Source organism: Onychomys torridus, chromosome 5 (assembly GCF_903995425.1).
Source record: "Onychomys torridus chromosome 5, mOncTor1.1, whole genome shotgun sequence".
Classification (NCBI taxonomy): Eukaryota; Metazoa; Chordata; class Mammalia; order Rodentia; family Cricetidae; genus Onychomys; species Onychomys torridus.
In genome coordinates, this window is record NC_050447.1 from 50,621,042 (window position 1) to 50,637,995 (window position 16,954).

At 53.5% G+C, this 16,954-nt stretch overlaps 3 protein-coding genes across 5 annotated transcripts in view; 1 reads left to right on the forward strand and 2 right to left on the reverse strand.

Annotated features, from left to right (window-relative positions):
* Window positions 1-1,159, reverse strand: part of Galns (galactosamine (N-acetyl)-6-sulfatase) — a 37,451-nt gene extending 36,292 nt beyond the window's left edge. The window contains exon 1 of one of the 2 annotated variants that reach the window (XR_004944970.1): window positions 633-1,159. Coding sequence is in view for 1 of the 2 variants with exons in the window: in XM_036187019.1 (XP_036042912.1) it covers window positions 633-752 (120 nt within the window). In the remaining variant the exon portion in view is untranslated. The remainder of the gene's footprint in view (window positions 1-632) is intronic. The other variant, XM_036187019.1, reaches the window with a different exon arrangement.
* Window positions 869-6,264, forward strand: Trappc2l (trafficking protein particle complex 2 like). 2 transcript variants are annotated; one of them, XM_036187022.1, is made up of 5 exons: window positions 869-1,012; window positions 2,728-2,900; window positions 3,559-3,646; window positions 3,762-3,841; window positions 4,662-6,264. In XM_036187022.1, the coding sequence occupies exons 2-5, from the start codon at window positions 2,785-2,787 to the stop codon at window positions 4,705-4,707; spliced, it is 330 nt and encodes a 109-aa protein (XP_036042915.1). In that variant the 5' UTR covers window positions 869-1,012; window positions 2,728-2,784; the 3' UTR covers window positions 4,708-6,264. The 2 variants fall into 2 exon arrangements, with proteins under 2 accessions (XP_036042915.1, XP_036042914.1); XM_036187021.1 differs by lacking the exon at window positions 869-1,012 and adding an exon at window positions 1,213-1,294.
* A 2,920-nt stretch (window positions 6,265-9,184) lies between these two features.
* On the reverse strand, window positions 9,185-11,807 carry Pabpn1l (PABPN1 like, cytoplasmic). The gene is made up of 6 exons (XM_036188582.1): window positions 11,463-11,807; window positions 11,013-11,148; window positions 10,656-10,723; window positions 9,987-10,093; window positions 9,812-9,899; window positions 9,185-9,366 (listed from the first exon to the last, which is right to left on the reverse strand). Exons 1-6 carry the CDS (start codon window positions 11,703-11,705, stop codon window positions 9,220-9,222), a joined length of 789 nt encoding a protein of 262 aa, XP_036044475.1. The 5' UTR covers window positions 11,706-11,807; the 3' UTR covers window positions 9,185-9,219.
* Between the last annotated feature and the right edge of the window lie 5,147 nt (window positions 11,808-16,954).

Genomic DNA, 16,954 nt, shown 5'->3' on the forward strand with positions numbered 1-16,954 from the left:
TATTATGATGGGCACCACTTTGAGGAGGTAAGTATGGGTCAGCACAGGTCTGAAGGCTCTGTGGGGAGGGCTGGGTTGGCTATCAGCTTCTGGGGTGCTCAGGACTGTTCCGAATCAACCTGAACTGGATGTGACTCTGGTTCAAATAACAGCTGACAGGTGCCACTCTGTAGTGTGTGTCTGGGGTGGGGGCTGGTGGGCTAAGGCTCAGAGGAAGAGAGGGTCCAGCCCAGTTTGGATAGGTCACTCTGACCCAGTGCTGATTTCTAAGCTTTCATGTCACTTCAGGGAGACGGCAGATTAGCCCCGGGGCTCAGTTCATAGATGGCTGTCTGCGGCACACCTGCCCCCTCAGGTGACCTTCTTACCTTTCAGCTCTTCCATGCCCGACTAGGGTCAGAATTCCCCAGAGGCCCAGGCTAGAGGTGGGCACCGAGGGCAGGACCACCTTATGAGGGGAGGGGACGCTAGGGAGGAAGGGAGAGAAGAGCCTCCCTGAATACCGACCCCCGCTGCGGAAACAGTAAGAGAGAGAGGTGACGTCGGCGTCTGAGCCTCCCTCGGGTCACCCCTCCACCGCAGTGTGGCAACCCTGTACCTTCCGTGTCCCCCCGCCGCGCGGCCCCACTCACATCATCCATGAGCATCAGCACGATGTTGGGGGGCTGTGGAGCACCTGAGGCCAAGAGTCCTAAGGCGCACAGAACCGGCAGCAGCTGCGGGCCTCTGGTCCTTGCGGCAGATGCCGCCATGGCAACCGAGCACCAGCCGCGGAGCTAAGACCCCCGTCCCGATTTCGCGGCGTTTCCTTTTGGACCGCAGGGCGGGCCCTCGAGGCTGAGTGACAGGAGAGGCGGGGCCTAGGTCGCCTGACTGACAAGGAGAGTGGGCTCGGCCCGACCGGGAAGGGCGTTGGGTTTGCGACGCCGCAGGACAGGATAGGCTAGCAGAGAAGCCGGGACCCCCACCAAGCTGAAGCGTGAGAGCCGGGCCTGCCAGGCTGAGTGACACGGTAGGTGGGGCCTGCCAGGAAAAGTGGGACGGAGCGACAGAAGCAGGGGCACTGCCAGCGTCCGAACAGGAGAGGTGGACCTCGTGCCTGACAGGAGAGGGGTCGGAATCAAGGTCTGACCTGAAAAGCAGGGAAAGAGCCACGGTAGAGAAGGGCGGGGTCTGAGCCATAGCGGGGTGGGGTTGGGCGGAGGGATGGGCGGGGCCTGACTCCCGTCGGGTCACATGACGCGGCGCACGGCCTGCCAATATGGCGGTGTGCATCGCGGTGATCGCCAAGGAGGTGCGTGTGGAGCTGCGGGCGGCGGGCGGCGGGCGGCGGGCCTCCTTCCAGCCATGCCCTCGATCTTCTCAGCTCTAGGCTCCCAAGCCTCCTCCAAGCCCTGTGATCAGGATCCCTTCTGCCCTCTCTCGCTGTCAGCCGCCCGCCTGCCGCCACCTTGCAGGCTGCGGCCTCCCGGTTTTGAGACCCACCGGGAAGCTTGGCTGCCTCTGCAGCTCTCCACCCTTCGCGCTACGCGTTCTTCTTTTCACGGCCTCAGCCTCCTTCCGCGTCCGGTCTTTCTGTCCCGCCTTCCCGACCGTCCCCTGGCTGCCCCGTCCCCGGTGCTATTTAAATACAAACCAGGCGCGTCGCGAGTCAACCTAGAATTCAAATTCTTTTCTTTGCTTTAGGATAGTCCCCTTCATGCCATTTGCATCCTTCTACTCCAGTCGCTGTGAAGGCCTGCAAACCTCTTGACGGTTTCCCTCACCCCTTTATCTTCTCCCAACTCTCATCTTGCTGGCCACCATATATATTCATTTCCTCTGGAAAGCTGTTTATGAATGCTAAGACAGCATCAGAGGTCCACAAGATCCTGTTGCATGGAGCCTGTATCCTACCAGGTCTTCCCTGAGACCTGCCATTAGGGATTGGGCTGCTGTGAAGCTGTCAGTATGAATGAGAGAGTTACGCCCCCATAAGCCCACCAAAATCAAAACTCAATTTAAAATGCAGCTGCTGTTTTGATAAACTCATGATGAAGTCCATTATCAATGCTGAGGTGTCCTGATTTGGAGACTCATAACTACGGTAGACCAGATGATTTCTGCATGAAATAGTTGAACAATGGATGTGGGAGGCCAGGAGTGAAGCTTTTGACTGTGAGCTTAGGATGGTCAGATGTGTCGAGGTGGAGATTTGAACTGAGTTTTGAAGGGCTGAGCAACAGACCACTGCCCTTGTGTGGCACATTAAGAAACAGCCAGTGTGCCTGGTGGGTATGTTGTTAGACTGTGCTCGTTGGCATTCCTGGGCCATCTCATTTCTGCTCACCTTCCTGCCCCTGTGCAGTCCTCTTCTGCTGCCATCTTCTCGTCCTGCTCCTCCTCCTTTCTGGTTGAACTAGGGCCTAATGCTGCTACTCAAGTGCTCTACCATTGAGCTACATACCTAGTCCAATATTTTTTTTTTTCCTTTTTAGTACTGGGAATTGAAGTTAGGGCCCTGTGCATATTAGGCAAGTGCTGTATCACTGAGTTATTATCTGTAGTCCCTCTCTGCATATGGCATACAGTCCTCCTTAGGTCAGGTTATGCCCCTGAAGGCAATGTCTGCCACAGTGAATTTTAGAGCATGTGAATGGTTGACAGGCTGAGAGCCCACCTTAGGACTGCTTTGACATTCTCTTTGGAGCTGGGACTCACTAGGTGGATCACCATCCCTTCTTGCAGAATTACCCTCTGTACATCCGAAGCACTCCCACTGAGAATGAGCTCAAGTTCCACTACATGGTGCACACGTCCCTGGATGTGGTGGATGAAAAGATCTCTGCCATGGGAAAAGCACTGGTGGACCAGAGGGAGCTGTACCTGGGCCTGCTCTACCCAACTGAGGACTACAAGGTGTATCCGTCAGTGCTCAGCACTGTTCCTGCTCTTGCAGAGTGGGGTATGGGAGGAAACATAAGAAAGGAAAAATTGTAAGGGGTTCCAGCTGGTCAGCTTGGTGGCCCAAAGCTAACCAAGGCCTCCTAACATTTTTTCTCCTTTTAATGGGAGGAGTCACTGGAAAAGCAAGGCTGAACTTCCAGGGATCTGGGCTTCTCTGTGCTTGTTGGAGGCCACCAACTTTGAATCAAGGGTGATTGTTCCATGAAACTATTGTTAGCCTCAGCCTCATGTGGCACTGTAAACTCTTGGCCATTCCTTTGGATAAATCTTTAAAACCACAGAATCCAAGAACATTCCCATGGGGACTAACTGTAGCCTATCCACAAGGACATTGGCGTTACTGTGTTAACACGGTGATGGCAAAAGTTTGATTTTGCAGCTGCCATCCCAGACCTTGCATCAGTTCAAAAGGAGGCTGAGCTGTTCCCAATTCAGGTGCACAGCTGCATAGTTGCTGCGTAGCCTCCCCAGCCTGGGCACTTCGTGTGATTCAAGGTTGTCGGGCTTCTCTCAAGTGAGGGTTCACAAAGTTCTCCGGGCTTGCATGCTCTTGACTGCCATATGAAGTCATACAGCCCCTGTGCCAAAGCGTGTTCCTTAACAGCCGTGCAGATATGGCTACGTGACCAATTCCAAGGTGAAATTTGTCATGGTGGTGGATTCCTCCAATACAGCCCTTCGAGACAATGAGATCCGCAGTGTAAGTGCAGGGGGTTGAGGTGGGTGTCTGCTGCTTCCCTTTCCTCACTGAGAATGTAAAAGTCTGCAACAGCCCTGTGCATGCACTCTTTTAAACTACTTTCTGCTTTTTTCAGATGTTCCGGAAGCTGCATAACTCCTATACGGATGTGATGTGCAACCCCTTCTACAACCCCGGAGACCGCATCCAGTCAAGGTGGGGCCTTGCGTGTGTGTGTCTCAATGTGAGATTTGCTTTGTGATAGCATGGTCACTGGGAAAATTAGGGAGCCATGAGTACTGTCCTAAGGCCACTATTTCAAAGCAGCCAGCCCTGTTTTTCTATATTAGTGCCGATACAGACCTTTAGTGTGCATAGGCAGATTGAGCCAAGGTTCACCCATGTGGTCTCCTAGGTGTGTTTGTGGGTAACTGAGGACCTCCAGAGGGCTCAGCAAGCTCACAGCTCATGCTGTGACCGTAGCTTTTATGGAGGCCATGCCTTCCTGTTGTAGCCTGGTGTGCCTTTTGTGTTGGGCTTAGTTGTCTCCTCTCCAGCTGGATGGACCTCATGCAGGTGCTTCATCAGGAGGCATGGCCTTCCTATGCTGGCATTGCTCCCAGATTCTTTTTCTGGGACTATTCCCAAGGGACTCCTTGCAATTGACAGGTGGCCCAAGCTAGGCGGCACCTTCCTTTGGCTGAGATATCAAGAGTACTGCATCCACCTAGATCCTAGGAGAGAGCACACTGGTGTCCCTAAGCTGTGCAGGGCAAAGGTAGCACTGCCTGTTCATGGGGCTCAGTGCTTACTCCTGCCTGCACCCTGTGTGCCTTACCCTGGGAGGGATGCTGAGGAAGTCTATGATGTAGTAGGCCTGTGGGGGCTGTGCAGGGATTGTTGAGTCAGATGCCCAGTCTGTCACTGCCCAGTATGGTGGGTATGCTCCTGAGGACCCGGCGCAGCAGTGCCAGTCTCTACCAGCAGAGGGCAGGGACCTAGCCTGCCCTCCTCTAAATCTGGGTTCTTTTCCCAGGGCCTTTGATAACATGGTAACTTCGATGATGATCCAGGTCTGCTGAGCTGGACCTCTGCCCCAGTCACCTGGAAGAGAAGCCTGTATTCACCCCTGTTTGATGATTATTTATTCCCTTTCCTCTCCCTGAATGTAACCTGTGGGCAGGGCTGTGTGCTCTGTACCTTTCTACTAAAGGCCTCACACGACAAGATCTGCTTTGTCCTGTGTCAGCAGAGAGGGTCAGCTGAGGACCTGCTAACTGGTCTCAGAGACTGTGGAGCCATGTAGGAGCTGTGACCATAACCAGGTGGAGTGAGGGAGAACACTGAGTACAGAAGGCTGTGGGCCTCCATTATCTGAGTAGGTGGGTGGTCCAGAAGGGTGCAGGGGATGGGGAGCCCAGAGCCAGCTCCAGAGGATGGAGGCAATGTAAGGCAAAGAGCCACATACATTTCTTCTTGGGCAAGGGCTCTCAATGTTCTGGACCCACCATTCATTTAGCCCAGCCCTTGTGCTCAACCCCAGCCTAGGAGGTGGTGAAATCTGAAAAGCTTCATGGAACATAGCATTAAAGCAGCTGCTGCTTCCCATGTGCCAACTGAGCGACTCCAGGAGCCTTTCCTGGCTGTCAGTGAGCGTGGAGGTCAACAGGGTCCCCAACGATGCTCCTAGGCCACACGTCCCCAAGGACAAACCAGGCTCTCCCCAGATAAAAATTCTGTGGCTGTGTGGAGGTGGTGACTGGAGCTGGCTCCTCTGTGCCACTGGACAGTGTGGTGTCCTGGGAGATGGCAAGGCCTGGAGGACCTACCCCAGGTTTGAGTCCCTTTCAGATGTTGCCACTCCATGCTGCCTTCAGAGTCTCTCTCTGGCTTCCCCAAGTCCTCAGCCAAGGACCTCCCCCTTCTCTGTAGAGTTTCTCATGCCTGGGCCCAGCAGGCTGTGACTTGTCCACATGAGCTGGTTGGAGTCGCAGAGGAGACAGCCCATCTCCATTGTATCAGGGCTTTGCTCCAGTGAGCACAGGGTTATTAAAAAGTGGAGGAGAAGCCCGACCTTCCCGTCGACGTAAGTAGCCGTGGACTGAGAACTCCAACAAGCAGCTGACTGACAAAGACAGAGCCCGGAGGTGCTTGGGTTAAAGGCTGTAGCAGGAGGTTGGGCTTGGCAAGAGAAGGCAGGCACATCAGTGAGGTGGGATCTTGAGTATTTAAGGAGGTCACCCTACCTGAGTATTGGCTACGCTGGGAATTGCATCTTGTTCCCCTTCCCTCCTTACAGACAGAACCTCTAATTTACTGGAGGCACTTGGCTAAATGCCATTTGTTTCCCTCCCCTTCATGCCAGGGCAGGTGGTTAAGGCATGTAGAGGGTGGTATTGGGAGCGACCTACAGGACACATTCTTGAAAAATAGTTTCAGCTGATGTTTAGACTTTCTGCTTTTCTCTTGCCTGGAACTTGAGTGTCATAGTGGGAGCTTAGGCAGCCCTCTTAAGAGCATGAACATAGGAGGATATGCAGACGTGAGGACGGAGCAGAAAGGAGCCCGGTCTGGGCTAATGGGCTTGCCCTGGACTGTTCGCATGTGAGACAATAAACTGTAGGTTCTCTCCTGTCTAAGCCGCTGCTGTTTGGGTTTTCTGACCGGTATAGTCAGATTGTGTGTAAGTGTACTGTGTGTGTGTGTGCACTATGTGTGTGCACTAGGGAGTCTTCTCACTATCAAGCTCTAGCAAACAAAGCTTATAATGTCATCTGCTTGCCTTGATGTGGCCGTCAGACTTGCAGGTGAGTTTGATCCTGAGGCTGGCCTTGGAGACCACGGTTGCTGCCTGTCTATTACGAGGCAGGCTTTCCACCCTGGGGCCAAGATGGCAGCTCTGGTTAGCTTGTGACTTGCTGCAGGTACTCTGTGAGGCCATCGGCTGCTTACCTTCCTTTCTGGTACTGTCATGCAGACCTGGGGCCAGGGCAGCCTGGCCACCCCACCCTACACTAGGAGAGAAAGCCGTGGACTGATACTGGCCATGCACACGGCAGGGGGCTGTGGTGCTGGTGGGGTCCTCACTACTATGCAGATGCCATGCTGAGGGGTGTTTGTACCTCAGTCTTCTGTCCTTGGTTCAGACAGACCTGAGTCTATCAGAAAGGAAGGTCTCCTGGGCCCTCCCAAGAAGAGAACTTACTGTATCTATAAGAAGAGGACCAGGAACCACTGAGCTGAGGTGACAGCAACATGTCAAGACCAAAGCCATCCCCTTGGTGGGAGATGCCCAAGGTTCAGGGAAAGCAGGGCAAATACCCTGCCAGGAGACCAGGGCCAGGGCCTTGACAGTTCTGAAGCTGGAATGTGATGAGGCGCAGGCTTCACCCTTGGCGAAGCCCTGCCAGGCCACTTTGATACTGGGGAGTCCCCCCCCTCCCCCCTGCAAGGCTGCCGTAAGGCAGATTTTCTGCTCACCATTTGCCCACTGGGTGGCATTCACCCCTGGCTGGTCAGGACAGAACCAGTCACTTCCAGAGGTGAATAAGGCTGCTCGGGCTCCTGGGGCTACCCTAGAGGTGCCACAACAGACTTGGCTATTAACACAGTGGCTGGAGGCAGGGCTGCTTCCGGCAGGCCCCAAGAGTGGCTACTTCAGGCCTTAGCCAGCTCCTGGAGCTGCAGCAACTCATTGCAGGCCTCATCTCAGGCTTTGCCTTTCTTCTTTGCTGTGGCCTCTTTGTCTCATGCCTCACCCACAGTTGGGTTTGTGGTCCACTGGCAGTCTGGGATTTTTTTTTTAATTTTACTTATTTATTTATTTTAATTAATTAATTAATTTATTTATTTTTGAGATGAGGTCTTACTGTGTAGCTCTGGTTGTCTTGGAATTCACTATGTAGACCAGGCTGGCCTTGAACTCACAGAGATCTGCCTGCCTCTGCCTCCCAAATGCTGGGATTAAAGGCATGCCCCAGTATGCCTGGCTTTGAAGTTAATTCTTATGTCTTCAGAGACCCTTTTTCAAATAAGGTCACAGGCTGCCTTCAGACTTCGGAGAGGAAGATGAGCTTGCATTTTCGGGGGCCCTGTCCACTCCACTAAGGACAAGGGATGTGTGACAGTAGCTTGGAGAGGTCAAGCATTGATGGAGTCTAGAAAAGGGCAGCAACCTGTCCCCAGACCAGTCTCCTGGTGCTGGGGGTCGTTTACTTGGCAGCTCTGCTGGAGCTTAAGGAATGAAGGAAGTGAGCATAAGGCAAGGAATGGTGGTGGGTACACACAGTGTCTGAACTGGACAAACCTGGGCCTGACCAGCTCTCTTCCTGCTGAGTACAGTGGTGGTGCAGGGTAGCGCCTCTCTCTCTCTCTCTCTCTCTCTCTCTCTCTCTCACACACACACACACACACACACACACACACACACACACACACACACACACACACAGAGTTTAGAACAGAGGCTCCACCTCTGCTTCCTGAATTGACCAGTTCAGACACCTTCCAGGGCAGGATGGAGGTGAAATCCAGGTATGTCTAGAGAGCCAACTTGGGGCATAGAGGCAAAGTTATGGGGTGGAATTCTGCTCACCATCTATTGAATCATAAGCAGAGCCAGAGCCCCATTTTCTGGACTCAAGGTCATATCCCATTACTACCCTCTCTGTGGAGCTCCATGGAGAAAGTTGCAATGTAAAACTGTGTCTGAGGGAGGATCAAGCAATGAGACTTGTTACATGCTCTTAAAATATTCAAGTTTAATAATTTATGCTTTACTATTAACACACATGCCTATTTTTCTTTAAAAGAACTTGAGTATGCCGATCCCAGCTTCCCTGGGCTTTCCCTTCCTCTCCTGCCCTCTGCATCTCCCTGCCCTGTGCCTTCCCACTGTGACCTAGGGGTCTAGGCCACCTTCAAGGGCCCTTGTGGGCTGCCAGGCTTGAAGACCAGTTTGGAGTAAGTGAGAAGACCGCTGTTTACTCCTGACCCAGCTTCTGGCCCCACGTTCAAAACTGGGCCATCTTTTCAATATGGTGAGAACCATGGTGAGACGCATCCACGGCCCCTGCAGAGAGGGAGGGAGACAAGGGTAGCTGAGTTGCCTTCAGAGGGATAGGCCTGGAGGACACCTGGGCAGGGAGCCTGCGAAGCTGCTTAGGGACTATGGGAGGCACCTTCTCAGGCTCCCTGCTCTCTTGAGGGAGTGGTTCCAGCGGAGGAGGGAGGTCTGGGGCTAGAATTTGCCACACGTGGCCAATGGGCTCAGCTACAGCCTTACTTGTACTTCAGGCCAGAGGAGCCTGCTGTGAATCCTACCCTCTATGGCCTATCACCTACAGAGTCCTAGTGACCAGGAAGGAGTATCCCTACTAGGTCGGGAGGTTGCACAGAGGCTGTCCAGGCTTGTAGAAACCATGAGCTCTGACTCAGCCCCTTCCCAAGTGCCCTAGCCAGTTAAGGTTCATATGAGGGGACAACAGTCCTCTCTTAGCATGATGCTGTGCAGACTGACTATAGTCAGTATCTGGGTCAGGCTCCAGGAATCCTGTTGCTCAGATCTCCAGATTCAGACTCACACTTGGGCCCACTTACCGGCTTTGTCCATGGGGTCTGGACCGAGATCTTCGATGGAGGCTACTGTGCAGGAAGGGCTGAGCCCTGCTGCCCAAGTGTGTCCGCAGCCCACCACGATCTGTGGAGCTGATTCCTGGGAAGTTCGTCCTTTTGGGAAGTACCTGGATGGAACCCATGCCATTGTCCAAGACATTGTTCTGTACCCTTCTTGCCAGGGTGGCCTGAAGCCAGAGTCCAGACTAAGACCAAGGCTTTGGGTTCCTGACCTAGAGGTACCATTTAGGCTGAAACTATCCATCCACCTTCACTTGGATGCAGCTGTGATCACATGGCATGCCTGGTCATGGCCAGCATCCTCTGGCAGAGGAGTCTGGCTCATCTCTCCAAGCCATACCCACACCATGCTCTACCTTGGGTCTGAGGGTTTCCATCATGCCCTAACTTGAGCAATGCCCACCCAGCTAAGATACCCAAAGGGTCAGGCTGGGTAGTTATGTGTTCTGGGGCAGGTACTCTAACCTCTCTGAGCCTGAAGAATGTGAGTTAATGTGCAAGCAAGGCGCAGTGGTGACTCACAGGTGCATGGAGACACCTGGGGAAACATACCTTGATGATCCGACCTCGGAAGGTGCTCTCATCCAGATCCACAGCAGCTTGGACAGAGCTCTGGGCAGCAAACTCTATATAGGCATAGCTGGGGGACGACAAGGGTGGAGAACAATGGGGAAGGAGTGAGAGGCCAGCCCCACCCTCCCTGCCCCTGCTATAGCCCCACACTCACCCCTTTGGGTGTCCAGAGAACTTGTCGCACAGGATGGTGACCCGGTGAATCTCCCCACAGGGGCTGAAGTAGGCCTCCAGCTCAGCAGCCGAGCCTCCATAATCCACCTGCTCTCAGAAAGGGCACCTGCTGTAAGTGCTGGGCTCTCTCTGTCTACCTCCTTCTGAGGCAGTTGTGGCAGAAAGGGGTAGAGGGACCCCCAAGGTTGGTTGGCCCCTGGCTGGAAATGGGCTGAGGCTTTACCCACTCTTGCCCAAGGCTGAGAGCCAGTCAAGGGCTTCCTATGTGGGCAGCTGGTCGTATCCCAGGTATTGGCTCATGCCAGGTATGTGGACCAATAAATCTCAAGGAACTTCACATTTCAGAGTGTGTTGAGAAACCAGAATTCTTGACCTTAGCTTCAGCTGAATGGTCAAGGACTGGCCATTATGTGCCTCCATGGGTTTTGCCCAAGAGCTACAACCCACCCTTTCCTCTGCTGCAACTAGCATCAGATCTGCCCCTTCAGTCTAGCCTTGGAGACACTTGAGTTTACAACCCTATAGCCTCCTACTTCAACCTCCTAGCCAGCCCCATCCAGGGCAGACATTGACGTGTCTACCCAGCTGAATGCCCTAATTGGAGCCAGATGCCACGAGAGGGCTATGACCTCCCCTATCTGCTACTCACGTTGCCCACATAGACAGATCTGTGGTCAGCCTCCACCTTTTCCTTGGGGGTCCCAGGGAAGAAGTAGCCTGTAGAGAGAGAACCTCAGGACCATCAGGAGGACCTCATTGAGGAGCCCATTTCTCATGCCCCCAGGGAAGGTCACCCAGGCTTCCAAGATCACAGTGTGGTTTTGCAAGGCCTGAAACTGTGGGGTGATACAGAATGCTCCCTCAATAGTCCTCATGTAGAGTCCATGCTGAGCACTTCTCCATTGAGAGCAGTGGGGTTTAGAGCCTTAGCTGAGTGGTCAAGGACCTGGGACAGTTGTCCATCTGCCGTATGGGGACAGGGTCAACAAGGGTCCCAGGTTCCTACCTATGGTCTCAGGGCTCAGCAGCTGTCTGACCTCAGCCCCCTCTTCCTCTGTGACCTTTCTCTGTACAGAGGATGGCTCCAGCCAGGTCTCAGCATGCTCCATGGCCCACAGCTTCAGCTTGATGGCCTCCAACTCCTGCCGGCCCATCCCACAGTAAGCTTGGGGTAAGTGGCCTGCAGGCCCCTCTAGAATGGAGGGCAGGTGTGACCAGCCCGCCCTGGAAGAGTCATGGCTACTAAGGAATGAACTAGGTCATCCTGTTCTTCCTGTAGCCATAGTCCAGACTAGGGGCTCGGCCCAGAAGCCCGACACCCCCACCCCAGGACACCTCCCCCCTAGTCAGAAAGGCCCCTGTAGACCACAGCATTGGGTCTTCCACCTCCTAGTCGTGCCCCTCACCCTCATGCCCATGCCAGGCCTTGCCTCCATGGGTCATGACGCGGTGCTACCTGGTTGTAAACTGGAGACTTGGCCAGGTTTTCTTGCTTCAGCATGGACAGCAGGAAGCCTGCATCTCCATTTTCCTCAGCTTCCTCATCACTCTCTACTCTCCTCCCAGCTCTTGGCCCCAAAGAAGTCTTTTCAGCCCTGCCCCAGGCCCCCCAACCTTGGGCCTCAGGATCTGAGGAGACCTTCTGGAGCCAGGCTTCAGTAGGGGGCGGGAATAGATCATTGCTCAGGAAGGGCCACATGATATGCAGAAACAGCGGGCTGGGCGAACCTTGGCTCTTCGGGTCTGCTCACCTCCCTTCATCTGCCTTCAGCTGCATCTGCCTTCTGGTCTCCCTTTTAAGTCTTCATCCTGACCAGCTGCTTCCACTAAAGCACATAGGAAGGCCTCCCAGCTTGGGCGAGTACATGAGTCCAGAGTGGGTAGGGCAGGGCGTTACTTACATGAGTTACATCCCCTCAAACTCAGAAGAGTAGTTGAGTCCAGAGTGGGTAGGGCAGGGCGTTACTTACTTGAGCTTGGTTCATTCTCCTTTTGTGTGTGCAACATGCCATAACCACGCCTCTGACAATAGGCCCGGATCAGTAATCAGATCTTGGCCAAGTTACCTAATTGTAGTCATGAAAAGGACTGATTTCAGGGAGAGGTGGTACTGTGGGTGTCTGGATACGTTAGGTCAGTTTGAGCAAGGGCCCCTGGAGAGCTAAGACATCAGGCCTGGCCTCATCCATATTCTGCCCTAACCATGAGTTCCTTCAAGACTCTTCCCTCCCCACCTCTATGCAGAGCACCTTTAGGTGGGAGCCTATTAAACTCTGGCACTATTTAGATGATTCCTTTTGCCATAAGGGAGGCTCAGGCTGAACTGTACAAATTGGATGATGGGTACTTGGCGGATGCAGGCAGGTACAGTGGTTTCAACCCTGTTTATCTGCTGTTGCCCCTGTGCCCTCACCCTACAGGATTGTTGCCAGCCTGCATCCATTGATGCTTCCTGGGGCTTCCAGAAGAGGGGCGGACCTACTAGCATATTGTTGGTGTTTAGCTAGACATAGACACTGATGTTTCCTGAGTTTACTCTGCTGAGTCTCATGCTGTGCATGTTATTGTGGCGCTGAGGTTTCCACAGGGACCTTCAGGTGACTCCACGTCCACAGATCACACTTCTGTGACCTTGCCCTCAGGCTAGCCAATGGGGTCTTTCTTAGAACCTGGGCTGGGGTAGGAGATAGGTTTAGTGAGCTACACTTTATATGTGGAGTTTGGTGACTGACACCTTCCACAACCTGGGGTGGGTGGAGGGGTTGAGAGGCAGAGGTGGGGGTAGCTGTGGCTGTTGAAGCCCCAGGAAACTGGGCTTCTGACCCCTAACCTGACTTCTCATGTGCTCATTCTGTTCTTCAGAGTGGCTGAAAACTATCATGCCTCATGCAATGGCTCATACTTATACTCAGCACTTGGGCCTCTCGGGTAGGAAGATCACAAGTTCAAGGCCAAACTGGGCTCCAGAGTGAGGCCCTGTCATAAACAACTCAACAATAATAAGAGCTGTTGTGACCTCCATGCCTCGTAAGGGAAGGACTGTGGGACAGTCACATGACGTGAGATAAAGTAGTCCTGACCAGAGACTGAGTGGCCACTGGCCTCTCCCCAGTCCTGCTTCAGTTACTTCCCTGGGTCTTTTCTGGCAGACCAGGGCTACTCAGAAAACAAGCTGGCCACACAGGACGATCTGGACAGGGATAGACAAGGAGCCGTTGCTATCCTCCTCCTCTCTGTGTGAAGTTCTGCTGGGATCCTGTCTGGGTCCTTCCTCTACCTCCACGGAGGAGGTAGGACATGGCAGGCTGTGTCCAAGCCAAGACCATCTGGATGGAGCCCAGTCCCTGGCCAGTCTCCCCTCTGAGCTCAGTGTCTGCAGTGGAAAAACCTTGTCACTCTCCTCCCCCTCGTGCTATCCTGAGATTGCTGACACACCAGGCCCAGTGGGGCTCCAGCCAGGCGCCTGGCCTAGGGACAGCTAGCTTACCCCCATGATGGCCTTCCCCACAATGCTTTCAAAAATACACCGTGTCCCAAGTTGGGACAGTATTAATGACAGTCACTTTCTCCAGGCAGCTCCCAGTGCACCCTGAAGTAGCTGGTTCTAGAGGGATTCCTTTAGCCAGGACACAGCTGCCACAGAGCAGACTGAGATGGGTCTTTCTGCTGTGCCACTCTTAGGCCCCGAGTTTCCCCTCAGGTCTTAAGTACCCCTTTAGGGTTCTCTCAGATCCAGTGTTCCCTTCCTTTGTCCACCCCAAGTCTTCTGTGGTACAAGTGAACACCACATCCACCCTTGTCTATACATAGGCCTTTCAACATGGTGATCGTGTGTGCGCAATGGTCTGGAGGAGCAGCAAGCCATCATAGCAAACACTCACTTTATTACACAGATGTAATTAACCTGATCATGTCCATGGCCCACAGGGCAAACATACAGGACAGCAGAAGATAGCGGCGGGTGGTATGGCACACCACCCCACATGGAGGGCCGTGGACCATAGCTTTTCATGAAGAAAACATCCAGTACCCTCCTCTCAGCTCATGAAGGAGGAAAAGCAACAGTTCCCACAGCAGGCTAGGTAAGCCTATACTCTGGGCCCGACCCTTGGCCCACTCCAGATATGGTGTGAGCTGAGGGATGCTGAGCCTTGTCTGGGTGGGAGCAGGGGCTGTTCCTTTGAGGATGTGGTGAGTAGGCCACACTTTGAGTCAGATGCCACATTCTTGTTTCCCAGCCTGGGTTGCTACTCTTAAGGGAATTGGAAGAAAAGGAATAGAAAATAAGATAGAGTTTTCTAGAATTTGGGGACGTGTGCAAGTTGTTGACAGACTGTCCTGAGCTTTGTCTGTGAGCTGTCTACAGGAGTGGATGGTTCCACTGAACCCAGCTCAACTTTCTCTATTTTCTTTTCCTCTTGCCAAGGACCCAAGGGTCTCCCCCACGGCTCATTTCAGAAACTTTTCTACATGGTAGGAGCTTCAGGAAGAACGAGTTATCAGGGGAGCCTGTGGATGGCCCCAAACACCTAGCAAATCCCCCCTACCATCAGTGCATTCAGTAGGGGCAGACTGGATAGGTTCGACTCTGAGCTCCTTGGGATCCTAACTGAGAAGATGGGAATGGTACCCAAGTGTCTTGAGGAACAGGACCCTAAGAGTGCTACTGTCTCAAGGGAGGCAAGCATTGGCTTGCTCTCTTCAGAGATCCCTCTTCTGAGCAGAATCCTGGTATCAAGGACTGCCCCTACTTTCAGGGAATGTGGTTGCCTAACAGCGTTCCAGAGCTCCCGAGCAGGTGTGTAGACCTTCTCCCAGCACACATTCTTGGCCCCTTCTCTCTCTAAGTAGATCCAGATGTGTCACAGCTGCTGTAAGAACTTGTCCAATCTGTCCACAAAGCCTGCAGTTGGAACTCATATTTCTGGAGGTGTCTAAAGCAGGCCATGGTGGGTCAGAGCACTGAAGGGCTGTTGACTCATGGGTGGGTATTCTTAGGGCACCCCTGGCCAGTTCAGGGCATGCAGAATGGAGGGCATGGGAGGACCTAGTGTCTTTGGTTCACTGAGGGAGCTGATACTACTCTGAGTACAGTGGGTAGAGAGGATAAGAAAGATGGATGTAGGCATGGTTGTGTGGGTATAACTGGAAGACATACAGACACAAAGATGGTAAGTTGGAACGGTAGGGTGAAGAGTTTGGATGGTATGGACAGGTAGGGTTGGACAGATGGATGAGCAGGTGGAAGGATGACAGATGAAGAGGTAGGTGGGTCAAGGTGGATAATGGGGGTAGTTAGATGGAAGGAAAAGTGAAGGAAGATGAATGGGTGGAGAGGTGTATGGGTTCATGGAAAGATATCTGGGTAAGTTAGAACAGTGAACTCAGGAAAGTGTAAATCTATCAGTGTGGTTAGGCTGAGGAGCACAGTAATGGACAGACAAGTGCCAGACATGATACTTTGGTGTTAGCCTAATGATTTATTTGAAGAAACTAAAAGAGAACTTTGGGGCCCATCCTGATTCCTGTCCAATGTGGCCTCGAGATAGCACTGCCATGGTCCCGGGTCCTATTCTGTCCCTCTCTACCATCAATGACCTGAGGTCTTCTGACAGATGTCCCTGTTGACTGAATCCTTCTGGGGGCTAGCTCTTCTCACCTTGGCACCTGTCAGGCAGTAGGACCTAAGCTGTATCCAGCCTTCTCCTATACATCTGTGACCACATGTGGAATGACAGCCAATGGCTGCCATTCCTGCACAGGTCTGCGGATGGAGCTGGAAAGACTACTTAGGCAGCAGACTGGAGAAAGGCCAGTCCGAGTCAGGGGCAGGGCTGGGCAAGGAGATGAGGAGGGGGTGGGAGAGGAGGAAGGACACATGACAAGAAGTCCTAAGGTCATGAGACAGGATCTGGGATAGGCCTTGGGGGTCGATCGGAGAGTTCTTCCTGCCAGCTGCCCTCCCCACTCAGCCTTCCTGGTTTAGCTTTGGCCTCAGAACAGGAAGTACAGTTGCATTTTGATTTGGGGTTTTGGGGAGCAAGGTTCTGTAAGAGCCACATCCCGTAGGGGTTTGGTTTGTGTTTGGCTGTGGTTACCAGGAGGCAGGTCCTGGCAGCTGTTCTTGGGTCCATGGTTTGTGAGCTGGAGAAGGTAGCAGGAGGGGATCTCAGCAGGAGTCAGGGATGGGGTATCACCCTCCCCTAGCTCTGAGTAGAGCCCCAGGCAGACTTTAGGTTGAAGTCAAGGGTATGCCGTGGTTATGGCCACCCAGGGTATACCCCCCAACAAAGAACACCCAAGCACCCTGTTCTTTGCAAAGCTTTGAGGTTGTTTGGTTCTGCTGTGACGTCTTTTGGTGGCTGAAGCCTGAGCACAGCACCCACAGCTTTTCCAGGGCCTTAGCACCTGGTTTAGGACCCCACCAGCCTCCCCTCCTTGCCTCAGATGGCACTGCTGACATCCAGCTAGAACTTGGCAATGTGCCTGGGTTCCCTCCTTCTGTTTCCAGTCCCAGTTCACTCACCCAGCCCTCCCCCCCCCCACCCTACTGCCGCCCTGATTCTGCAGTTGCCTTGACTGCTGAGCTCTTCTATCAGCTAGCCAGCCCCTCAGCCTGGGTGTCTGTAGTTGCTGGCCAGATCTCATGCACAAGGGACTCACTGTGGTTGACTGGCATCTGACAGTTGCCTTGGGCTACCCCAACAGCTAGGGGCTCTGCTGAACCCGAAATATGTAACCTGGTTCATGGGGGCCAACTGGGCTGGGCAGCATTTTGTTGTCCCTGGTGGGCCTTCGTGTTCTTAAAAGGTAGATGAGGGCCGGGCAGTGGTGGCGCACGCCTGTAATCCCAGCACTCAGGAGGCAGAGGCAGGCGGATCTCTGTGAGTTCGAGGCCAGCCTGGTCTACAGAGCTAGTCCAGGACAGCCTCCAAAGCTACAGAAAAA